Genomic DNA, 24,909 nt, shown 5'->3' on the forward strand with positions numbered 1-24,909 from the left:
ACCAGCCTGATGCAGCAAAAGCATTATATTCTTTCTTACCGGACCGGGTTTGAGCTAATCTCTGACTCTCCGGTACTTCAAGGCTCTGTTCCATGAGTTCTATCTCGTCGACTATCCGTCGTCTATCTGCCGCTGTCACCCTAGCAATCCAAGGTGTGATGTGATGGACAAATTTAGATGTGATATAGGCCTCACTCGGACAACTAGGTGGTTTAGCTACCATCCGCGATTACTTCCCCTCTTCCCCGATCGAACCACTGCACTCTTCAGCCTCGTCAGATGCCTTTCCAGAATCGAACGGTGTGATGCGAACTCTGATCGCTTTCTCTGCCCTGAGCCGGGGGGTTTTGCGTGGGAGGCCGAGCGCTCTTCACACCTGCTGCAGCGACTGTCACAGGTGTTGCTAAGTCCCCGCCGGGTGCCCTGATTGGGCAACTGCCCCCCGTTCAGGGTCCTGGGATCGCTGGAGCCCTTGGACGACCCACCCCTCGGCGCCTATCTGAGCAGCTTCACCGGGCAGGAATGGATCCATTCCCTTTCTCGAGCTCCATCTCCATCCATCCCATGGATGCCAGATGCACTCTCCGCCATTTGCGCATAACATCGAAGACCACAGACCCTGTCCACCCCAGCCACGAGGCTGATAGGCCATGGGAGACAACCAACGGCATCCACGCCGTCGGCGTCGAATGACGTGTGCGCACCCGTCCGTCCCATCCCAAGGCAGACCTCTAAGCGCCGTGATGGAGCTGGCATGACGAGATTTGCGTGACGGCCCCCGCAGGATGCTAGAGCAACTCTATCGATGCATTGCATCTTGGAGGGCAGCCACTTTGCTCGATTGAGGCTTTCCAAGTCTTCGGATCCCAAGGGAAGGGCACGCACGGGATGGTGAAAACCTCTTGGAGTGGCACTTGACTTTTTACCGAGATGCGAGGACAGCACCTGTGGAGCTTGCGGTGGAAGAAGAAGGACAAATTTAGATGTGATGAAATGATCATGCTCGAGCTATGCCTCTTCTTCACCAATAGAGCCGAGATCCAACCCCAGCAACCACCAGAACAAGAACCTCAAGCGATCTTGGCGTCCGGTGCCGAGCTATGGCGGCGGGAAACAGAGGAAGAAACCGGCACCGACAGCTTTTTTGCTGAAATTGATGACGACTTCAACATCGTGACATCCACGGAGTATGTACGTTTACTCTCTCATTCACATGGATCCCTCCCATCTTCACCTCAGAAACCTTCCAGCCTATCCCTTGCGACGGTTACCGCCCAGGTCGTGCACTAATGCGCCCACTCAACACGCATCAGACCCAACAGCTGCCCACTAGTCACACACACACTCAAGTTCTTCATCCCATCTCCAAGAGACGTCTCTGTTGGGATTTTTCCTGCTCTTGCACATGCCAACCAGACTTTGCCTCCTTGGTTAGGGCAAGTCCACCGCCAGATCGGGACCCCCTCCCCCTGGTCATCCTTGGAGGATGTTGGAGAGTCCTGGTAACTGACACGTTTTATCCACCGGCTTGCTCCTGTTCCGGGAGACAGGGGGCACCAGTGAGGGTTACAGCCCGAGACTGGCAAGTTTCCAGATGTCTGGGTGTCTTTCAGGCACCAAGAAGCTGGAAACATTCCAATGCCGGAGATTATCTTGGGGTTGAGTTGTTAGATCTAACATGCATCGTCAACTTCTAGTCCTGATTGACGATTATGATCTAGTTTCATCAGAGTTCAGGAACCCGCGAGCCAGGAACCAAACTAGCCGTCAGACAATCGATTTCTAGAAGATTGCTTAATCAGTTGGCAAAGTCAGACTCCACTACAGGTTAACTTTGGCAAAGAGTCCAGCAACACTAGGAAGCGTTGTGGAAGCGTCTCAATAAAGAGACAGCCAACCAGATTACAAGGCTTCAGCCGCATCCATCAAGGTTCACCCTCTCTAACAAATGCACATCAACTGCAATCAAATTGTTCTCTGTTTTCACATCTCACCTCTCACCTTTGCATCTTCAACCTCGAGTCAAATCATTCTAACCCCTGAAGAGTCGGATTGTTCGATGCAGTGTCACCATCGTCCAGCCTCATGCTACACCGACACCTGCATCACACACCCGCCTCTTCTCTCACACAAAACCACCTCCTGTCCCTGTCGCCCTTCGTCTCATCTTCTCCCCCCCGTTCCAAAAAACCTGTCAAGCTGGTACCCGGAACCTACCGGCATGGGATCGGTGGATTCCCCCCCTCTTCTCCACTAACGAGCTAACTGACGTCAAGTTCCAAACTACGGGATATTCAATGCAAACTGCGCTTGAACCGTCGTCTCGCATTGCTACTTCTTGATTCTGTGGCTGGAATCGAAGGTTTCATCTTCGTCCCGGTAGATCTTGAGCCTCCTGAAGTCAGTGCCGTCAGATCCACACACCGTTCGTCCGGCATTTGGACTTTGTCGAGAAATCGAGATGACAAGGTGCCCAGTGCACGACACCATGCCATGTCTCGCCATGCTTCGCCAGTCGACGGACAAGTGTTCCTATATCCGCGGGAGCTTGTACCAGCAGGCAACAATTCCAACCCTGAAGAGTTCTTAATTTTTCCAGTATCAGAATCACATATTTTCCCACGGCTCAACGGCGCGTAAAGCCCAGAGTTATCGTGGCCGTATGCTATGCGCGGGGGGCATCGAACGATAACATCGCTCACACCCATGCTCGATCTGGTCCCCCAGGCAAGATATCGCACCACCTTTCGCCGCAGTACGGTCGATACGCCAGAGATCCTTCACCTGTCACTCTCAGGGCATGCCTCGCTGGCACGGGACTGGTTTCAAGTTTGCGGGGAGACAACACAGAATGGACGAGCAGAATTCGAGGCTGGACTTGCATCACACCACGAATACGGCAGCATTGGTCAGAGTATCCTTTGCGCCCTTGGCAGTATTGGCAATATTGCAGGATCGGAGCTTATGGCTCGACGGCCGCTTCATCCGGTACTACACCTCGAAGTGCCATTCGTCCCTAGAGCATGCCTTTCTTGACCTCATCCTTGCGCTCATCCCAGAGCGTCTTGCCAGTGCAGGAGCACACCGTCTTGTCGTTATCCCACATGCCCGCGCTTCGTGCAATGATGCCCAAGACGGTGTCCTTATCGTTCTTGAGTCCCTCGGGTCCCTCCTCTTGCCTGGTCAGCACCATGGCGTGCCCGATTACCTCCCAAATCTGAAATCCGTGGTCTAGGAACGTTGCTCCCCTTCCATTCTCACCAACTTCAACCTCTCCCAAATCACCTCGGAGTTCCTTCTCTCCTCCTGACCACACAGGTCCGGTTGATCGTGCACCGTCCTTCAGGTCTCCGAATGCGCGGATCGAGGCCCGATACTTTCCTGGGGTGACGCCGTGGACCGTCAAGTCAACAAGTGTTCGTCCTGAGCTAACCTGAACCATCCTTGCCAGTCCTCTTACGTCCCGGCTTGGCTCTTCATAACGTCCTTCTACGGGGTCGTCGAAAGTCTCGAGGATGCTTACAGCGGCACCTGTGCAAGTCCTTCAGGTCAGTCATATGGCGTGCATGTGTGAATACAACCATCAATGGCCATTTAAAACTGCCACAGTAAATGCTGATGAGAAAATGCACGTACTGCTGTCTGAGGATCCTGATCCACGCAAGATAGCGTCTCTGCCCGTTGCCTGGATAGCTTCCACGATGGCCGAGGGGGCAGCTGAGAAGTGACAATTAGCACGTGAACAACTTCAATTGCCCAATTCGACTTACCCGTGCCCTTGACAGAGATCAACTGGTCCTTCAGGTTGCCCTCGACGTTACTAATGCCACCGAGCTTGTATAGCGAGTCTGAAACCGCCTTGATACAGCCGTCACATGACAACGGCACGGCGAAAAGGGTCTGTTTTCGAGGTGTTTCATTAGTATCCCTGAGCCTCATGTCTCAACCTCTACTCCCCTCGTCCCCTTTTCTCAATCGTGACTCATTTCTGCGAGCTTCGGGCGCACCTCAAACGAGTTGTCCACGGTCATCTTGCCGGGTGATGCTAAGAGCCGTTAGCCCATACTGCCGGTGTAAGAGAGAGCACCGTGCATGAAGACTACCTACCAGCGGGAGGCGTGTTCTTAGAATTGAGGCGAGAGGCTCTGTATTGGTATGCGGAATATCCAGCTATGGCAAGAAGAGATGCAGCAGCAAGTGCCCGAGGAGGCGTGATCTTGGGCGTCATTTTTGAGGAGGAGGTAGATTTGTTGCTTTGAAATCCACCTAAACCGAGTGATACCATCGGGAATTATCCCTGCCACCCCGGGAGTGGGCCACCGACTTCGGGATCATCTGGAAGCACGTGACGGAGGCTCTTCCTTAGTCAGCAATTGAGTCTTGGCATCAAACTTTCATTGAGCGAGTTGAAGGTGCTGCGATACGGCTAAGCGCAGCTTCATCGACGACCCAATTCTCCTCCACCGGGCTCTGTGGCCAACTCAAACCGACTGAAGTCATTCTCCTAGAGGGATTGACCTCTCGTAAGCCCCCAAAATGTCTCAAACGCTCGGTCTGGTAGGCAAACCCGTGATATCTCGACCAGTTCACATCCATTGACACCACCGCAACAGACGAGGCTGGCCTACTCCCGAGTATGGCACGGCGTTTCTGCTTCCGCCCCTCATGCCACTCTCTCGACTCAGCCCGGCGTAACGCCCCCTTCCCTCGGCCGTCTCGCCTCGCGCATCGCTGTCCTCCTCATGGGCAAGCACAAGCCGATTTTCGACCCCTCTACCGACTGCGGCGACTACGTCGTGGTGACCAACTGCGCGGCCCTCCACACAACCGGCCGCAAGAAGTGGCAGAAGCCGTACTACAGACACACGACCCGACCTGGTAGCCTCAAGACGGTGACGATGGATGTGCTCATGGAGCAGCACGGTGGCAGCGAGGTACTACGCAAGGCTGTGCGCGGAATGCTGCCCAAGAACCGGCTGCGGGACAAGCGACTGGCGAGACTCAAGGCGTTCGAGGGCGAGGCCCACCCGTACAAGCAGAACTTGATACGGTTCTCCGGCGTTCAGGTCGGAAAGCAGGGTTGGGAGAAGGCCGTGGAGAAGGTCCGTAACGCGGACAAGAACAGATTATGAGAGCGTATGGGAGGGTTGAGGACGAAGGGAGTGTGATCATGCTGTAGAAATAGTGCGGATGAATTGGGGACGTCTTGTACTATCTGTACCAATATTGTGGGCATCTCATGACCTAGCTTTAAGCAATCGACAACGAGTTTTTACGACTGCTGTATCCCAGTACGTCCTTCAAGCAACTACTCTGCATCGGGAGGCAAATTGGACACAGGTGAGCACGAAGGTTATGAGAAGATGGTTATATCAAAATTCCATATTAATTGCGCCTGGCATAGTAGGTATCTGAGTCTAACAGTCTCTTGGTATCACTCTCTTTCTGCCGGGTTTGTCATATCTCATCATTCCGCACGAATGTCATCTTAGCAGCACAATCCTCCAGTATCTATAGCCTTGACTGCAGAGTGTCGCGGGACACCTCGCACTTGATGAGGCCGTTGGGTCCAGACTGGGGAGCATAGACCTCGGCGTCCTTACCCGTGTTCTTGATGCCCTTGTGCCAGCTCAGATCTAAGAAGAGGATTAGCATTCATGTGAGATTCAGAGAACAGGTATTGTGTAAACTTACCAATCTCGAAATAGTGCTTGTTTGGTAGTGCGTAGACGACAGTCTCAATCTCGGGCACAGTCTCCAGAATCTGAGCAGCCATCTTGTACATGGTGGCCTGAACACTGGCACTGTCATCCTCGGCAAAGATCTTGAGGGTGACGGCTCGTGCCACCTCCCAAGCCTTATCAAACTTGGGGGCAAAGGCCTCGACTGCCGCAGCGTTCTCGAAAGTCTTCCACTTCCATGAAGCGTCCACATCGGTCGAGAAGATGCGGTCCCAAGTCTCTGGCAGGGTGGTGTACTCATCGCGCACAAAGCCGTGGAAAGCAGAGCCGGTGCTCTTGAGAACGGTCAGGCCGACGATGGAGCTCTTGATCTGGATGCCATCCTGGCGGCTCACGCGGACCTCGACGTTCCGCGTCTCCTCGCCATCCTTGAAGAAGCTGTGAGGATGAGGCTTGCCGTCAATGGCCAGGCGCGTCCAGCGGACAGTCTTGACGTTGACGTTGGCGACGTGGATGTGCTTGTACTTCTGGATGAAGTGGCTGCCGAGGATAGAGGCGTACAACTCCGGAGGGTTCACGGGGTTCTCCTTGGCCGTGATGTAGATGGTGTTCTTGATGGAGTCGGTGGCGACGACGACGCTGTTATCGGCCTCGGTGTACGAGGTCTCGATCTCTCCCTCAAGGAGACAGCAGACGGTCATCTCAGTGACGGTCTGGATGCCGGTCGAGGCATCACGGTCGACCTTGCAGACGCGGACATTGTCCTTGCCGTAGCGGGCAGCAGATACATAAGGCATGGCGGATGATTTCTTTGGTCTCGAGGTGAATGACTGAGGCATGGACACGGAAGGGTTCAAGTGTAATTGATACGGCAGGGATCCGGGCCAGATAAGGTATCCGTTGCACCAGAATTGGATGTGACGGAAAGACGTCAGTGAATGATTGATAAACTTTTAAGTGACTCTTGTCTGAGAGAGGAGGCAGTGAAGAAGGAGCTGAGGACAAGCAGAATCTAGACATGAGGAGGAGATAAGCTTCTAATATATAACCGTTTCCAGACTCGGCCTGAGACGTCAGCCCCCCTCCTCCTCCGGAGGCGACAGTGACAGCCCCAACGGCGGACGGAGACGGACGCCCCGATCAACGAGAAGACAGCGCCGGTGGCCGAGGAATTTGTTGAAGCGCGCTGAAGCGCTGGGCAGCGAATCGACGGCCCTCATGGGGAGACGAGGGTCGGCGCCCGGGCGCGGAGGACGCCGATTCCCTGGGGCGCCGCGCATCGGGAGCCGCCTGGACGGATCCAGCTTCTAACCCACGCTATCTCGACCTGCTGTTTCTTATCTGGCCCGTGTGGTGTGTCTGGCATCTTATCTGCCAGTAGAAGCCAATCCTAGTCTTGATGTGACTCTAAATGGCATGATTTCAGAGGTTTTGAGTCGCTCTCTCGTGTTGACGAGTGAAGCCGAGGTGTACGACTCGGCAAGAAGCAAAGTCCTCGAGCCGGACTCGAATCGGAGGTGCCTGAGGTACAAATGGAGGTGTCTCCCATGATGCCTCGACCACTGACAGTTGAGACAGATTCTCGAAGACAAGGCAAGGACAATAACAATTCAGTTTATCATTGTGAAGGTCTGCAAGAATATTCGTGATATCCATACGAAAATCATCTCCATGAAACAACTAGAAACAGCCTTGCAAGGAATAAAGTATTCAAATGCTACTAATGGATCCCCCTCTCCATGTGTTGATATTGGATCGTTCCCGTCCATCCCGTCTAGTTCCCCAGCTTTTAGAAATGTCACCACCAATCTCAGCGGCCTCAAACGGCCCGCAGCATTCTCCTTGGGCCTTCGAGCCACTGAAGCAGGCTGCAGCTACAGTGGCTGACCAGCACTTCTAGTGCCCGCTTACAATGCACCTCCCCTCGCCATCACCGCCTGGCCGGGTCCCTCCTCCACTCTGGCTGCCCGCAAGGCCAACAACCTCCGTCTTGATCCTCCAATCACCACGCCGCTCGTTGCTCGAAACCCTGTCGCCCTGCACCTCGAGCCTCCTTCGTTTCGCTCTGTTCGTTTCGCTCTGGTGTTGGCGTAGGGCATCTGGTTGTTGCTTCTGTTGGCGATCTGGGTCCCCCCTCTCAACCTCCTCCTCCCGGCTGCATCATTTGCTGTAGCTCATGCTCGCGCGGCTGCAGAGCCTCCACCTCCACCTCCACGTAACCACCTCCAACAACCGTCTCCGCCCATCTCCAGCCTGGTCGGGGCTTCCCTTGAACTTAGATTTCGGTGGACAGACTTTCGACATCCCCTCTAACGCCCGGTGAGCACGACAGTCAGACCAAACGCGGTCTATTCTATACATATCATATCGAGGTTGTCGCTATTGCCTTGACACCGCCGTCACGCGAACGATCTCTCCCCCTCCGTCGACATCGTAATTATACCCCCGACCACGATCGCATTCGCCGCAACGAATCTCTCAAACGCTTCAGCAATCGACGAATGCACTACTTCCGCGCCAGGGCCCCGTCCCAACCGGTGGGCCGCTCGCCGTCGTCATGCTGAGCTCCTCTGCCGCGACCCAGAAGGGCATGACCCCCCCGAGCCATTCCTCTCAGCAGAACCTCCCTCAACAGTTATCTGGACGCACCAGTTTCGACCGCGATGGCTCGGGCCTCCAGCCGCCGAATGGCGCCAACGCACGCAACCTATCAGCCTCAGCCGTATCCTTTGCGCCTCGCGGGAGCAGCCTCAATGTCGCCCCAGGAAGCTTCAGCTCGGAGCTGCGCAGTCGGGCAGGGAGTAGGACCGACGCCGCTTCAGTATACCCAGGCAGTTTCATGGACAAGGTGGAAGAGGATGACGGCGATTCCATGGCAGAAAAGAACCTGGCAGGCCTCAAGGAACGGCTCAACCGCGAGATGAAGATCAAGGAGGGTAGCGAGAACATGCTCGAGGCGCTCAACTCTAAGAAGGCGAAGCAGACCAAAGAGCAACGGCTGAAGGTTGAGGCAGAACTCAACGCCAGTAACTCGCGCATCAGAGAACTACGCCAGAGGATTTCGGATGCTCAGCAAACACGAAAGGCCCCGCCAACCACACCGACACGAAACCGAACCCAGAGCAATGTTCTCGAATCCGGCAGAACTAATGAAGTGCGCTCACCGCAGAGCGTGTCGCGATCCGTAATAGGATCCGACATTGAAGAGTCGACGGAAAGCCCAACCTTTGCGCTGGCTGAACTCCTCCAGGCATTGGAGGTCGAGGGCATGATGCCCGAGTACTACGTCTCACGGGGAAACCAGTTGGTCGACCTTTTCAAGCGATATCCAACCCTCAAGTATGACTTGGTTTGGTCAGTCTTTGGGCTCCGTATGCAGGTCATGCTCCTGAGCGAAAGTCGGGAGGTGGTTGCCGCTGGTTACCGGATGACCAGATATGCCATCTCAGATGTGGCCTCCCTGAAGAGGATTCGAAGCCTGAATACCGATTATTTGGTCATAAGGTACGTAGTTGAAGATGGCGAAGTGCTCAGTTATTGACCCTCTTAGATCATTGAACAATTATCGGAAGGCAGACGTTGAACGTGAGCAGGCCCTCAAGTTCGTTCGTGCCTTTCTCGACGTGAAGGGTGGAGTGAAAGAGGTGTCGAGGGCAGTCGTGCGCACCATCGTTGCTGTCGCTGAGCATGGGGAAGATCGGCGCACAAACGCTCAAGCTGCAGAACAGGATGTTGATCGTCTGCGACCCATCTGCATTGAGACGCTGGCCGAGATTCTAGTGAAAGACCCAGCGCTGTTGGTGGCATCTGGAGGCGTTGGGCCATTGTCTGAGGCGCTCTCAGAGGGCATTTACAAAGCCCCAGAAAGCTTGGCATCTGCGTTTTTATACCTCCTCGACTCACCACGGAGACGAAGATTCTTACAACCCGGTTACGGACTGGAGGTGCTCTTCACCGTTTTCACCGACCAACTCCTCACCAACGAGAGTGTCCTCAAGCAGAACTCCAAAGCCATTGCCACGGCCTTGAAGTCATGGCCAGGTCTTCAAGCGCTCTGCATGTACAATTTCCGTGCGGTTAGATCCCTCATCACAAGCATGCTACTACCGAATGACACGATCCGCGAGACGGTACTCGATCTTGTATTCTCGCTCCTGAGGATCAAATCACCTGGGTGGGCGACTTCGTTCCTAGCTGGAAGAAGATTGACGACGTATGGCAGAGTGGCTAATCTGAAGTCACCAAATGCCAAGGACAAGGGCAGCTCATCGTTTGTTGAAGAAGATAATGGCGAGCAGAACTTTGTCGAACACTACACGGCCCTGCTGCTCGCTGTCTTCATCAAGGCTGATCTCCTCCACATTCTTTTAAAGATTGCCCGAGAGGATGAAAACCCGACTCTTCAGCGCAAGACGACACTCCTGATCGGCGAAGTGCTCAAGCTTTCGAGCCGCCTCCTACCTCCTTCCTGGAGTGCGGAGCTCCATCTCCTTCCAGAGCTCTTTTCATCGGCGGCCAAGTTCGACGACAATAACCACTGGGTTGCTTCTGGTATAGTTTACCAAATTAGCAGCGTCAGTCGGACATTGTTCAGAAGCGCACCTTCAGGCGCTGTGTCTGGGGCCCTGCCCTCGAGCAACAGCCTGGCTGATTTGACGTCCCTGGATGAGGCACCAAAGGCTAACCAATCTGTTGTCTTTGACGACACTACATTCAGGCAACTTCTTATTGACAGCAACGTGCTCAATAGTTCCAACTACACCAAGTGGAACTGGGAAACCATCATCAAAGTCATTGACGGCCCGCTCCAGAGTGGCAAGCGTCTTGAGGAGGCCATCAAGGCATCCAAGTTCATGAAGAGAATCATTAGCTTCTATCGGCCATTCAAGTACAGGTTTGCGGACGTCAAGAATACACGCGGAACCCAGAAATACGTCAGGGCGGGATGTGCTCTGATGCACTCCCTATTGCAATCTCCAGAGGGCATCAAGTTTTTGGCGGATAGCAAACTGCTGAGGCAGATTGCCGAGTGCCTGGCGCAATGCGACCCGGTAAGAGATATTACCTTGTTGTCCATGATGTACTTCTAACAACTACCTAGACCAGTGGGCTTACAGCTCAATATCCCATGTTTTCTAGGGACAGAGTTTCCGATACTCTTTGTGCGGGTTACTTCGCGATGCTGGGTGTCCTCACCGGCGACCCAAAGGGACTTCAATTGCTGGACAGATGGAGAATGTTCAACATGATGTACCACATTGTCGACCTGAAGCAGCGGCCAGACCTCATCAAGCTGCTGCTGTCCAGTTTTGACTACAGCGTCCAAGGCCACCCACGCGTGCTGGTTTCCAAGGCTTTGACAGCCGGTACCAAGGACATTCGAATCCATGCCACCAACGTACTTCGAAAATATGCGATTCGTCCAGTGTCGCGACAAGGTGGATTGAGCGATTCGAAGTGGGCGATTCAGCTCCTGGTAACGCAACTATATGACCCTGAGATTGAGGTATGCGCAACAGCAGTCAAGATCCTGGAGAAGGCGTGCAATCGAAAGACGTATTTAGAGTACATCGTCGAATGCAGGCCGGCCCTGGATCACCTGGGAGAGATTGGTGCACCTCTATTACTGCGGTTCTTGTCGACATCTATCGGCTACCATTACCTAGATGGATTGGACTATATCAGCAACGAGATGGATGACTGGTTCTTGGGACGAAACGACACATACGTCAAGGTCATCGAGGCCAGTCTAGCCAAGGCTTTCTTGACCGATCCGGACGAGCAGAACCATCGCATGAGTCTGTTTGATGACGGCGAGATGGATGGTGATTTCCACGATAGCCACGTGCCACCACACTTCTACCGCGAGTTGACCCGCACTCAGGAGGGATGCAGGCTTCTCAGCGACAAGGGCCACTTTGAAGAGTTTGCGGCCACAATCCGTGAGCACGGGATGGACAAGGGCGATGCAGAGATGCTTACCAAGGTCAAAGGCTGCCTGTGGGCAGTCGGCAATGTTGGATCGATGGAGCTCGGAGCTCCTTTCCTGGAATCCAGTGACGTGGTGGAGCAGATCATCAAGATCGCTGAGCAACACGAAGTGATGAGCCTTCGTGGTACAGCATTCTTTGTGCTAGGTCTGATCTCTCGCTCTACTCATGGCCTGGAGATTCTATCAGAGAATGGTTGGGATGCCAACACGACGCCGATGGGCAACTCGCTGGGATTCTGTATCCCCAACGACCTATCCAGACTGCTCTCATTGGCGCCGTGGAAGCAAAAAACAGTGGCTTCAATCACTCTGCCTAATAGTCAGTGTACTGCACAGGAGCCACCACCGCCACGCGCAGCACGCCCGCCCCTTGAACCAGCCGAGCTCCCACCTCTGCTGAGCGAAGCGGATGTGAACACGAGGGTCCTTGAGCTCATTGTCGACCTAGGGAATATGGTTCTCTACAAGAAGGCGCTCACAGATCTTCAGAAGCTGAGAGCACATAAGCCAAGTGCGTTCCGAAGCACGCAGTTCTTTAAGGAAGTCATGAGCGCGATGGAATGGAACCACTACCGGCTGGGTGTACGAAGGATGGTTATTGACCTCTTCGACAAGAATGTGATGCGGCAAATCGTCTTTGACGAGGAGGAAGACGATAGTGACAGCAGCAGCGATGACAGCGAGAGCGAGGAGAGCAACGATGGTGAAGCCAGTTCTGGAGATGATAGAACGGAGAGGCAGCGAAGCGTGAGCGAACCGCTTGGGCCGCCGGCAGACTTGACGCCAGCACCGCTCAACCTCAGGCGCTAGTGGCTTCAGGGGATAGTAGCAGGAGAATGGCGTGGGCTCGTTTAGGCACGAGGCCAAGAGGAGGCTGATGAAGCTTCGACTGTACGATACCAACGACAGCAATGATGAGGGCACGCTGGGAGCAGGCGATGAAAAGTCAGAGAGACGATCGGATTCTGGCAGCTGTATATACCCGTTTATGGCAAGCAGGTCAGGGAGCCGGGGTCAAGGCTTGATTTCGGATCAAGGAGTTTCTTTGGCAAGGAGTCAAGGGGCGTGGTCAGGTCAGGGGAGCGTGGCCAGTGGACTGTGGGTTGGTACCTATCTTGAAGCAATCTGGGGCATTATCCATTTGTTTAGAGCGTTCCTCGTCGAGGTAGGGAGAGGTTGAGGGGATGAAAAGCATTGTGGACGGCGTCTGGTAGTGTGACGAAGATTACAAGACGGTTCCCATGATATAAAGATTTTGATGCGTCATCTACACGGATAGATGTTGAAGTGAACTTTTCGAATTGCATCTTTACATCATGTGGAACAACAACTCGAAGCAGACATCAGATGATAATCTTTGATTCCCATTTGGTTGTTAGTGGGACAACAATTTACACTGCATGTCGTACAACCATCCATCACCACATGAACAACTAACTCACATCCCATCGAAACAGGATAGAATGCACGGCAAAAGAAAGACTGTCGACGAGGACAAAAAGGAAAGATCAAGGTCCTACCCAGGTTCGAACTGGGGCCTTTGGAAGGGGATCTTGTTTGATAATCAACTGTTGGAGGTTAGTCAAGGGATCCACGGGTGGGCTTTTGAGTGGTTGAGAACATACAATCCAACGTCCTGACCACTAGACTATAGGACCTGCTAGAGGCTTGGCTGGTGTTGCGACGAAGACAAGTTTGCCCATGTTTGCACGCTGCCTTGGGTGTCGTTGCTCCGTAGATGGCCATGTCCTTTGCTATTTGTTCTTGTTCCTCTTCTTTTTGTTGGTCTCTTATTCTTGAACTTGCCTATCATCTTGTCCTTCCTTAGTATCTCAAGTGTTAGTAACAGAAGAGGTAGCCTCACGCTTGTTCCAAATCCTCTACACCATTAGCCCACCCAAGTCTCCAGCTGATCTCATCCCTTTTTACAACAAACCTCAGTGGCTTTGGTAACTGAGCTCAGATGATCAAATACAACCTTACTCAACACGAACCATCCAGATATAAAACAAAATGCGCATTTTCCTCGCAATTCACGCCCAGGCATCATGAAGTTGGCGTGTCACCACCATGACATGCTGAGGTGATGAGCCCCACTGACTGTACCCGAATAAGACTCCGGGCATAACCCCAGCGCGAGACGCGGGATTAAGCTGCCAGTTTAACTTGACGACCGATAAACAGTCAGGAGACATTTCTTCTCATATCTTTCAAATATCTTTTCATCTTCCCTCCTAAACAGATACATTATCCTGGCTTGACGAGGACGTATCATCATGACTCAGGGACGAGTGCTGGTCATTGCTGGGTCGGACAGCTCGGGCGGGGCGTGAGTTGAGCCTCATCTTTCGATGCAAAGGCATCTAGTCCATAGAGGGCCATGATGTCAGTGTCTCCTCAAGAACCATTTGCTAACATTCATTTGTTCTCAGCGGTCTCGAGGCAGACCAAAAGGTCATCGCCGCCCATGGCTGCTACGCCATGACGGCCACCACGGCCCTCACGGCACAAAACACCCAGGGCGTCAAGGCCATCCACGTCATTCCCGCCGACTTTGTGGCTCAACAGATTGAAGTCTGCGTTGAGGATGTTGGTGTTGATGTTATCAAGACTGGTGAATCTACGAGTGTTAGTGTTTGACGTACCGTGACAAGCTGACACGATGAAATAGGCATGCTTGCTACTGCAGAGACGATAGAGATGGTTGAAAAGATTGTTGTCAAGCACAATATCCCTTCTCTCGTCGTCGACCCTGTGAGTTTCATTCTCGATCTCTGATTTATCCTCCTTTTTCACACTGGCAGGTCATGGTCTCGACTTCTGGGGCGACACTCCTCCCCAACGAAGCCGTCCAGCATCTCTGCAAGCATCTCCTTCCTCACACCACGGTTCTCACGCCCAACATTCCCGAGGCGTTCCTCATCCTCTCGCAGAACGGCCAGTCTACTCCTAAGGTTCGCAATGTCGATGACCTTGAGGCTGTGGCGCAGAGCATTCAGGCTCTGGGACCTAAGTGGGTGCTTGTCAAGGGTGGTCACGTTCCCATGAAGGAGGACCTGACTGTGGCTACTACTGAGGAGGAGAGGAAGTTTGTTGTCGACGTTCTGGTCGGCGGTGACAACGAGGTCGTTAGGGTACAAAGCCCGTACCAGGCCAGCACCAGCACCCACGGAACTGGATGTTCTCTGGCGTGTAAGTTTATCTTCACGTTAGCCCCTGAGGTCAAACTGACTATGAAATAGCGGCCATCGCGTCCAACTTGGCTAAGGGACTCGACACCCCTAAAGCCGTTCGTTCAGCTTGCCGATACATCGAGGCTGCCATCAGGACTGCACCCGGTCTCGGCAAGGGTCACGGTCCCCTGAACCACTTCCACTCAACTTATACGCTTCCTTTTGCTCCGTAAGTTTTACACACTCCATTTCTTGAACAAATTTTAGCTAACTTGGGAATAGGGGCTACTTTATCGAATGGCTCCTCGAGCGCCCTGACGTCCGTGACGTGTGGAGGGAGTTTGTGTACCACCCCTTTGTCATGGCCATTGGCGATGGAACCCTCCCTCTCGAGTCCTTCAAGGGATACATTGTTCAAGACTATCTCTACTTGGTACGTATAGTTTTCCATGATAAAAAGGAACACATCTAACAGAATGCCCTTAAGATTCACTTCTCGCGTGCCAACGCTCTCGCGGCGTACAAGGTGCAGAACGTCGACGATATCTCCAGAGTAAGCTCCCTTCCCAACTATTACCCATGATTCCAACTCACACGCTTCTCTCTTCAGGCCACCGAGATCGTCCAGCACATCATGCACGAGCTCAAGCTGCACACCACATACTGCGAGTCATTTGGCATCTCCGTCGCTGAGATCCAAGCCACCGAGGAGAAGCAGGGTAAACCAACCTCCCCTCTCCCCGTTCCGTCTGCAACCCTACTGAAACGCCTCTAGCTTGCACCGCCTACACCCGCTACGTCCTCGACATCGGCCAGAACGGCGACTGGCTCGGTCTCCAGGTGGCCCTGGCCCCTTGCCTTCTCGGCTACGGTGCCGTCGCCAGGATGCTGCACGATCACAAGGATACTGTTCGTGAGAACAACACGTACTGGGCATGGATCAAGAACTATAATGAAGATGACTATACCCAGGCTGTCAGACTGGGATCTGGTACGTCTTGAGGCCCTCGTTTCATGCTCCCCGATGTGAGGACTAACACAGCAACGCAGAACTGCTTGAGAAGCACCTCCAGCTCCAGTCGCCATCTCGAATTGAGGAGCTCGTCCAGATTTTTGTCAAGGGCCTCAAGGTAATCGATTCCCCTTTTACACAACCCGATGAGAATATATCTTGCTGACAATCGATAGTTGGAGATTGGTTTCTGGGACATGTTCCCTTCCAAATAGACACGGTCAACCCTGGAAGATATCGTCAAATCCCCATGACTCAAAAAGGACTAAGAAACCAGTCAATTCATAGACATAGAAGCTTTGAGTATATACTTTGTTTTTATGCGGTTTGCTTGTACATTTCGAACAGAACAAAAAGACTCCACCTCCGTGTATGGCCCTGCCACCCGTGTTTTCCAACCCATACTCCTTTCACCGACTCATAAACACCACCCCTACCCAACTAGATACTATACTAGAGAAGCCTCACACCATCTCCACAGGTCGCGGTCTCTCACCATCTGGCATCATAAGCCCAAAGTCCTGCTCAATAGGCGGTGGCAGGGCAGGCACGGGAGGAGTGCTTCCATCAGGGCTACTCTCCTGCTGACGCTGAGCCCGTCGTAGATGTCCGTTCTGCTGCTTCACCCACGAATTAACACTGCGGAATCGTGGGCGGAAATCCACAGAAGCCTCAGTGGACACGGTATCCCGCCGGCCAGAAGAGGTATCAGTGTCCCGCCGACCAAGCGTGCTAGTGGATCGCCATGTGGTCAGTCGAGAGGGAAGGGTCGCGGGTGCAGGTTGTGAAGGAATGGTCTGGATGGTATTGTTGGTGGGAGTGACAACGATATCGCCGTCGCCAAAGCCAGATGAGATGGAAGAGAAGGAGCTGACACCGGTCTGGCGTCTTCCTCCAACGTCATAGATGTACGGTGTTGTAGAAGGAACTCGCTTGTGTTGGCGTCCGCTAATCGAAGCGATGGATTCCTTGGGATCGTGTCGAGCGATGACCTGGACCTGGACCGCGGTGCTCTCGACAAACATTGTGCTCGTAGGGCTAATGGCTTCGAAATCAAGGTTTACGGTTGATGCCCTTGTGCTTCCGAGGCGGTAGGCTCCCAGTGGCTTCATGGGTGCAAGGAGCTGAGAGTCGATGCGGCTAGAGGCTGGCCTTGGGGACGAGACAGGCTGCGCCTTTTCGAGGTTTTCTTGGGATAGCTGTGCCTTTTCAAGGTTGCCTTGAGGTTGCTGTGACTTTGCGAAGTGTTCCTGAGATGGGGCGTCGATGGTGTACCAGCCTTGATAGCCGAAGCGTGGTCCGATAAATGGGACCTTGGAAACGAGGTTTTCGAACCGGCTCGGCTTCTCAAAAGCCATGTCGTCAATGGGAGCTCCCTTCTTCTGATCCGATCTCTTCTTATAGAGTTTCCAGGCGATGAAACCAATGGCCAGTAATAGGAAAAAGCCGCCAACGATTCCCACGCCTAGGAGGACCTTGTGGACATTTGAGTGAACCGCATCCCCGCCGGAAACCTTTGACAGTTAGCATGTTGGACTTGATATTGACCAACGTTATCGACTCACCATTCCAGAGTCTTCTCGAGGAACACTCCCATCGGCTGATGGCGCGGCCACCGTGGGAGCATCATTTGAGGGGACTACAAGTTTGCTTCCATCACTGCTCTCTATCCGTTCGTCCTTGTCGGAATCGTCCTCATCCTCGCTCTCACTGTCGCTGTCGTCGCTTGATCGTTGGTCGATGGTCACGAATCGTCGTGATAGAGATGAAGCAATGTTTGGTTCTCCAGATGGGGCTTCGCTCTCGCCACGACGGACTCTAATCCTGAGCCTTCGCTTCTTCATTATCGTGACATCGTACCCGTGATCGGTATCGTCCGCCTTCGTCCAGTCCGGCATGCTCCCGCTGAATCCCCTCTTTGCTTCCTTCTGCCACCGACGCTGGCGAGACTCGAGAGAGGGTGCCATTGGAAGAGTTATAGAAATAAAAATTGCCTTTTCCAGAAAGGATATTTGAATGCCGAATCGAAAGAAATCAATTAATCAGACCACCAAACTCCTCGAGAGTCCTGTCCTTGGTACTGGTGATTCAAAGCGATAGTGGGGTATCTGGAAATGACAGTGATGGCGATGGCAGTCGCTGACTGAGCATCAAAGAAACTGGTTGCAATAAACGAAAGGTCCAGCCTTGAAGGAGAGTAAGAGAAAGTGAATGACAAAGGAAAAGTGCGCCCTTGGCGGGTTATGGCACACGACTTTGTTTCGAGTGTTTGAGTGTGGGAGAGGGTGAGGAAGATGGAAGAGGAAGAAACTCAAACTGGCCATGGGTAGTTAGTTATGGTTTGATACATCATCAAGTTCCATGTTACGATGTGAGCCGGGGTACATGGTATGAGTGCCGCGCGCATACCACCCACATACGGACGATCCAATAATCCAAGGGGTCCTTGGTGGTTTGACTCTTTGGCCAACCTCAGGAACCAGTCAGGCCAAACTCACTCGCCTATTGCGAGGTGCGACTTGATCAAGTCGCATATACAGCGACCGCGGCGCTCTTGAGAGCAAAAGAATTGGTTTGCGACAACGGCTGTCGCCGTCGTGCTTCGACGCTGAGGCCAAGGCTTCAGGTTGGAAACATGGGAGCCTGTAGGCTGGGCGCTAACAGTTGTCCTGCAGAACCAGCTGCAGGAGTGTTAGAGAATCGCTCCGTCCGGTTGGTCTGTGTTGGCGGCCTGTCCACCTGCATGGGGTCCCCGGCTCGAAGAGGACTCCTGTTTCAGCCTGGACTATCAGGGGGCCTTTGTGTCGCAGAGCTTGATGGTGATGTTCATGCAGGGGCTGAGTCAGACTCCAACGTCGGGCATCATGGGCCAGCCAATTCGTCCCTAACAAAATTGGGTTTTCTGAAATAGATTGAGTCCTGGTCAAGGGCGTCATCTCATTGTTTCTCATGCATGCTGTCAACTGTTATAAGTTGGATGCTGACTGATGAGCGAAACAAATCAGCAAGGGTCATGCTAGACACTCACATTCTGTGTTGTAACAAACTCTCGTATCGGGCTTTCCGGATTCCATAAAAGGAACAATGTGACCTCCTGTTAATCAACAACTTTTCTCGCTGATGGTTGATGGAATTTCATCATGGCTCGAAGGTGTCTCGCCCCGGGTCTCTTTCTCGAGCCTCAACCTCGTTCCAGCCAAAGTCATCAGATCCAGCCGTGCATCATCTCGCGCCGCCACCTCTCCATCAGTATCAGTATCATCCGGGGTCTCAAGTGCCGGACCCCATCGTATTGGCGCGCCGAGACGGTCCGATATCCATGGGACTTTGCAGGAGTGGATGCCTTGTTCAACTTTTTAGTGGGTAAAAGCGTCAACAGGGAGTTGAAGAAATCATCAAGTCCAAGTCATGTGAATTCAGTTCTAGAAGGCAGGCATGTGGGGGCAAGAATCATCCTCCTGCCTTCCAGATGGTTGTCGGAACGATATTCTTAAAGTGCGTTGCTTGTCACTCAAATAAGTAGTGGAGGTGCGGTTCTTCTGTCAATGATTTCTAGGACACCACCTAAGGTCTCTTTATTTCAACACACGTCCATCATGGTTTCGAAAAACTATGAGAGGATACAGAAAGAAAGACCTAGGCCTTTTGCTTAATTATCGAATTCTTCCCCTGAAGAACGACGACAAGATTTCAACACCACCCCAAATTTCTCATGTGTGAACGCGGCTAAACACCACGGAGGGAGCCGAGTCACCTCTTCCCTCACCTTGATCTGTCACCGAAGCTCTCCAAAATGCGCTCCAATCATGCTGCTCACCGAACCCTAAATCCTGAGCATGAACGGCGAGGCCCAGAAGCGCGGATCCGTCATTAGCGCGCTTGCGGACGTGATGGTCAACACTGAGGCTCCACGATGTCGAGATCCACCCGGTCCAAGGGAGGCGAGCGATTGCAGATGGGATGGGGGACGGACGCTAGGAATACAGGGGGTGAAGCTCTTCCAAAGGGGTTCGACAAGCTGCTTCATGCAGTTGTCTGTGAGTGAGGCTCCTCGCTAGACCTTCCACCGAGCGTCTCCGAGACCAAGGGCCGGTGACCTAAGGTCGGAGCTTAGCTTACAAGCGAGCCAGAGCTGAGATCCATGCCGCGCAGATGCCTGGTTGGGTTAAGAGGCCTGCGATGCACTGCCGTCGCGGTCCAGATATGTGCCGCGCACTGTCATAACTTGGCTTTCTGTGCAATGAGGCGCTGGGATGTGTCGCGGCTCCGACGCGCCGTGTCAGGGATGCTCGTGCAGCCCCTTTGGAGTATCTGAGTCTGGGGTATCGAAGCCGTCGCATAGTACACATGTCAAGATCTGGGGACTACACGCAAGATTTCTCACGAGACGTTGTTGACACAAACATGGGGCATCTAGTTTTCGGCCACGGGGCCGGTCATGATAAAGTCCTGGTTTGCCAACTTCGGCGAATCCACCGGGGCTCGCCGTTTTTTTACCTAGGTGAGCAGCAACAAGTCGAAATGATGAAATTGGGCAATTAGTCAGGGGCGCGGGATGAGAGATATACGACGACAACCTATGTCACGGATTGCAATTCGATTACAGCGGCAATTTCACCATTCGTCCATCGCCCTCTGGCCCAACGCCTATTCAGGTAATACCGCGTTTTGCTCAAGCGGCTACCATGTAGAAACGCAACCCGTTGACCGTACAGTTGCGCTAGAAACTACCCAAAACAGGCCAAACGATGCTATCGTCTGGGGGCGCCGTTGTCGGTTCTGTATAACGTTAATAAGCGATGAATTATCTCTCGTGGTGGGCCAGTCCACATGAGCCCTCGCTTCGCGCTGAGCCCTCTCTCATCAGCCTCTGCTATGTCACATGTCTTGCTGCTTCAGTCAAAAGGATTCACCGACACACCGACATACGTGCAGGTGAGGCATGGGGCTAGGGTCTGGGTTTCGTGATCGCGAGAAACCGGATTCACACCGAGCAATGACCTCGAGGTTGCAGCCAACACGCAAGGTTCAGATACCAGAATGCATGCCTCCAACGTGGATATCTCACACGCCCATCAAAGCCACTATCCGCAAACGTGAGAAAGATGGGTTGAACAGCCTAATTGGCCAGGCCCGCATTCATATCCTGGGTGAATGGATCTTGAAAAGAGGGCTGGATGAAAGGGCTTGAAAACCGGGGACGGAAAGTACAGTACTTGCACTTCCCGTGCTCCGGATGCAGAGATCAAAGTACCGCCTCACATCAATCTTATCAAGAGAAGCCACTTTTACACGCGGTCAACGGGGGTCTGATGGGGGGGACCTCCCACCAACATCCATCGTCAAAGGCCTCAGGCTCAGGGATCAGAGCAAACCCACACATCATGGATCCCAATGCCACGTCTTGTCGTGAAGTGAGAGCCGGACGTCCGGAGAAACGCCGGGGTCTTGTATCGTCCCGTCGATGGACGGGAACCGCAGGCGCGTTTCTCGATGCCACACACAATTGTCTTTGATTTTGCGCCATGTCAGGTCCTGGACGAATGAGGAAAGAAAAATTGCAACTGTGCAAATGCAAGCGGCGGTAATGACGCCAATTGGTGGTGGTGACGGAATCATGCACGTCGCCCGGAGGTTCGTCGTCTATGGGTGCGCCGCCGGCCGTGTACAGACCGGCACCTCCGGTTGTCCCTTCACCTACTCACCGGCACCCACGAGCAAAGAAGGGTGAAAGAATCACAGTGACCATTCAGTGGAGTGTGAGGGTGGCAGACGCTGGAACCCCCGAGTTCCAGTAGACGCGCCAAGTGAAATTTTTGCAAATTTACTGGCCGCACACGGCGAAGACTCCGGGTCGGAGGCGAATTCCGGTCCGGTCCATCAAATTGGGCAATGATTTCGGACACAGCTTGGAGAAGAATTTGGAGAGGAAAAGTCACTGACAGTGACAGAGGAGGAAAAAATTTCCAAGGGTTCCCCCTCTGAGCTCCAATCTTTTGGAGCTATGTACCATGCATGCATGCACAGTCTCAACTTGGTGATTCTCGAGCGCTCAAATCTGAGGTGCCACCTCCAGAAAAGCTTCCCAGTGGGCGTCATCCTGCTTAGCGGCCCCGGCTACAGTAGCGCAAGCAGTGGACGGAAGCCCACGCCGACCCGCCCCGCTATCGAGCTAAGCTGGAAGGGCGGGCAGGGCACCTGGGAACCTGAACTTTTTAGTGGGGAAAAACGGGACGGCCAGCGAGCAGGAGCACAAGCACGAGCATCAGAGGCCATGGCCATGCCCATCACAAGAAAATCGATGGAGGACGGGATGTCTTATCTCGCTGGCGATGGGTGAAGGGGTTAAAAAAAGGATCAACCACACGTAGCGAGGAATACGTACCGTTTTTTTCTGCTGCCTCTGACTGTGGCTCACTCCTCCTGCTCCTGCTCCTGCTCTCCACAAACCCGGCCGGCCGACGCCCTGGCCCTTCCCATCGCGCGCATCCAGTTACCTAATTCCCTCTGCCCTCCAAGCTCCGATTCCCTCTTGCCCTCTCTCCGTGATCGATTCTCCTTCGACTCACTCCCGTCCGTCACCAGCCCCATTCGCTCGCGACGCCTTCGTCTGGTTCAGAGACCCCCTCTCTTGTCTCTCTCCTACTCCTCCTCTTCTCTTCTCCATCCTCTCTTCTCCTAATTGCTCTCAATTGAGCTTTCTCTCCCCCTCCAGACCCTCACAATGGCTTCCTCCTCGCGAGCCATGATGACCCTCTCCCGGGTCGGCCAGATGGCCCCCAGCAGTCGCATTGCGACTCGCACCCTCTCCACCGTCTCCAAGGCCTCCACTCGACCTTCTGTTGCCATGAAGCTGAGCAACTCTGGTCGCATCGCCTTCCGAAGAGCCTACGCCAACGAGGCTCCTAAGCCCAGGCCTGGCAAGCTGCGAAGGACCCTGCGATGGACTTGGCGGTTCACCTACCTCTCCTTCGGCGCTGCTGTTGCCTACACCTGCTGGGTTATCTACGACGACCGTCATCCTCAGGAGCAATTCCAGCCTGATCCCTCCAAGAAGACCCTTGTTGTGCTCGGTGAGTAAAAGAGCGCGCACACAGCTACCCCGATATCCCGAATTGAGTCACTGACGCAATTTCTCTTTCAGGATCTGGTTGGGGCTCCGTCGGTCTCCTCAAGAACCTCGACACCGAGAACTACAATGTCATCGTCGTCTCTCCCCGCAACTACTTCCTCTTCACTCCCCTGCTGCCTTCGTGCACCACGGGTCTCATTGAGCACCGCTCCATTATGGAGCCCGTTCGCACCATCCTCCGCCACAAGAAGGGCGCCGTTAAGTACTACGAAGCTGAGGCTTCCTCCGTTGACCCTGACCGCAAGATTGTCAGAATCAAGGACAACACCGAGGGCAAGGGTCCTCACTCTGAGACTGAGATCCCTTATGACATGCTCGTGATTGGTGTTGGCGCCGAGAACGCCACCTTTGGCATTCCCGGTGTTCGTGAGAACAGCTGCTTCCTCAAGGAGATTGGCGACGCCCAGCTGATCCGCAAGAAGATCATGGACTGCGTTGAGCGCGCCTCTTTCAAGGGCCAGTCCCAGGAGGAGATTGACCGCCTCATGCACATGGTCGTGGTTGGTGGTGGCCCTACTGGTGTCGAGTTCGCTGGAGAGCTGCGCGACTTCTTCGAGGACGACATCAAGAAGCTGATTCCCGATATCAGCCACCGCTTCAGGGTCACCCTTATCGAGGCTCTGCCCAACGTTCTCCCCTCCTTCTCCAAGCAGCTGATTGAGTACACCGAGAACACCCTGCGCGAGGAGAACATTGACATCAAGCTCAAGACCATGGTCAAGCGCGTCACTGAGGACTTTGTCGAGGCCGAGTGTGTTGGCCCCGATGGCAAGAAGCAGACCCTCCGTATCCCCTACGGTCTGCTCGTCTGGGCCACTGGCAACGCCGTCCGCCCCATCGTCCGGGACCTCATGGGCAAGGTTCCCGCTCAGAAGGAGTCGCGCCGTGGTCTGGCCGTCAACGAGTACCTGGTTGTCCAGGGCACTCGTGACATCTGGGCTGTTGGTGACTGCGCCGTCGCCGGCTATGCCCCCACCGCCCAGGTCGCTTCCCAGGAGGGTTCCTTCTTAGCCCGTCTCTTCAACAACATGGCCAAGACCGAGTCTCACGAGAGCCGCATCAAGGAGCTCAGCAGCAGCTTGAACCTCAAGCAAGGCAACTCGGCCGAGGTCGCCCAGGAGATTGAGACTCTGGAGAAGCAGCTCCGCCGCATCAAGGACGTCAAGCCCTTCAGGTACTCTCACCAGGGCAGTCTGGCCTACATTGGCAGCGAGAAGGCTGTCGCTGATGTGCCGTGGTTCAACGGCAACATTGCCAGTGGCGGTAGCCTGACCTACCTGTTCTGGCGGAGTGCCTACCTCTCCATGTGCTTCAGCAGTAAGTTTCCTGAATACCCAAGCCAGATATAGCGGCAAAGCTAACATTTGACTTCCAGCCCGGAATCGTGTCCTTGTCGCTGTGGACTGGCTCAAGTCCAAGGCCTTCGGCCGTGATGTCTCTCGCGAGTAAACCCTCGATCGACAAAACACTGTTACGCAATGAGGTTCGATACCCTGAAACGGGCTGCGGTTGGCCAGGAGCCTTGAAAGAGCTCGAGGCTTATGCAGCCTGTGACGATCTGTTCTTGGGAGGGTGTACTTGGAGCATTATGCATGGGTCTGTGAACCCGATTGGGCTGGACTAATAGACGTCTGATTAGACTCGGGCTTGGGCTAGGATGCTTCACTCTGTAAACCTTCAGTTGGTCTTTTTTGTTTACACATTTTTCTTTGTTCACGGTTATAGATGGGATTGTATGGAGAGAAACCCTTGTACGACATAGCTAGAGCGGACGGAAAAGCAAAGGGGGGTAGGAGATGAGTTTAAAAAAACACCAATCAACATGAATCCATATCCTGGACAAAGAGGCTGGTGATGTCTAGATCCGGAACGCCTTCAAAGGCGTGCCTTTACGATAAGACACATGCAATACCCGGCCA

General features: G+C 53.7%; 7 protein-coding genes across 7 annotated transcripts; 4 read left to right on the plus strand and 3 right to left on the minus strand.

The window, feature by feature from the left end:
• Nucleotides 1-3,016: 3,016 nt before the first annotated feature.
• NCS54_00832600 (Superoxide dismutase 1 copper chaperone) lies at nt 3,017-4,246 on the minus strand (the record flags this gene model as incomplete). Its single annotated transcript, XM_053153715.1, has 5 exons — nt 4,108-4,246; nt 4,008-4,045; nt 3,771-3,900; nt 3,637-3,717; nt 3,017-3,531 (listed from the first exon to the last, which is right to left on the minus strand). The coding sequence occupies exons 1-5, from the start codon at nt 4,226-4,228 to the stop codon at nt 3,017-3,019; spliced, it is 885 nt and encodes a 294-aa protein (XP_053009690.1). The 5' UTR covers nt 4,229-4,246.
• A 290-nt stretch (nt 4,247-4,536) lies between these two features.
• NCS54_00832700 (Hypothetical protein) lies at nt 4,537-5,132 on the plus strand (the record flags this gene model as incomplete). The annotated part of the gene is made up of 2 exons (XM_053153716.1): nt 4,537-4,557; nt 4,614-5,132. The coding sequence occupies 2 exons, from the start codon at nt 4,537-4,539 to the stop codon at nt 5,130-5,132; spliced, it is 540 nt and encodes a 179-aa protein (XP_053009691.1).
• Nucleotides 5,133-5,511: 379 nt separating this feature from the next.
• On the minus strand, nt 5,512-6,520 carry NCS54_00832800 (Uricase; the record flags this gene model as incomplete). The annotated part of the gene is made up of 2 exons (XM_053153717.1): nt 5,512-5,636; nt 5,695-6,520. The coding sequence occupies 2 exons, from the start codon at nt 6,518-6,520 to the stop codon at nt 5,512-5,514; spliced, it is 951 nt and encodes a 316-aa protein (XP_053009692.1).
• A 1,718-nt stretch (nt 6,521-8,238) lies between these two features.
• Nucleotides 8,239-12,483, plus strand: NCS54_00832900 (Hypothetical protein; the record flags this gene model as incomplete). The annotated part of the gene is made up of 3 exons (XM_053153718.1): nt 8,239-9,185; nt 9,232-10,732; nt 10,783-12,483. The coding sequence occupies 3 exons, from the start codon at nt 8,239-8,241 to the stop codon at nt 12,481-12,483; spliced, it is 4,149 nt and encodes a 1,382-aa protein (XP_053009693.1).
• Nucleotides 12,484-13,949: 1,466 nt separating this feature from the next.
• On the plus strand, nt 13,950-16,073 carry NCS54_00833000 (Hypothetical protein; the record flags this gene model as incomplete). Its single annotated transcript, XM_053153719.1, has 11 exons — nt 13,950-14,002; nt 14,106-14,287; nt 14,345-14,427; nt 14,478-14,865; nt 14,916-15,075; nt 15,129-15,279; nt 15,334-15,399; nt 15,457-15,565; nt 15,622-15,837; nt 15,897-15,976; nt 16,035-16,073. The coding sequence occupies 11 exons, from the start codon at nt 13,950-13,952 to the stop codon at nt 16,071-16,073; spliced, it is 1,527 nt and encodes a 508-aa protein (XP_053009694.1).
• A 249-nt stretch (nt 16,074-16,322) lies between these two features.
• NCS54_00833100 (Hypothetical protein) lies at nt 16,323-17,825 on the minus strand (the record flags this gene model as incomplete). The annotated part of the gene is made up of 2 exons (XM_053153720.1): nt 16,323-17,372; nt 17,424-17,825. 2 exons carry the CDS (start codon nt 17,823-17,825, stop codon nt 16,323-16,325), a joined length of 1,452 nt encoding a protein of 483 aa, XP_053009695.1.
• Nucleotides 17,826-22,582: 4,757 nt separating this feature from the next.
• NCS54_00833200 (Pyr-redox-2 domain-containing protein) lies at nt 22,583-24,439 on the plus strand (the record flags this gene model as incomplete). Its single annotated transcript, XM_053153721.1, has 3 exons — nt 22,583-22,931; nt 23,003-24,307; nt 24,366-24,439. The coding sequence occupies 3 exons, from the start codon at nt 22,583-22,585 to the stop codon at nt 24,437-24,439; spliced, it is 1,728 nt and encodes a 575-aa protein (XP_053009696.1).
• Between the last annotated feature and the right edge of the window lie 470 nt (nt 24,440-24,909).

This window comes from Fusarium falciforme, chromosome 6 (assembly GCF_026873545.1).
Source record: "Fusarium falciforme chromosome 6, complete sequence".
Taxonomy (NCBI): Eukaryota; Fungi; Ascomycota; class Sordariomycetes; order Hypocreales; family Nectriaceae; genus Fusarium; species Fusarium falciforme.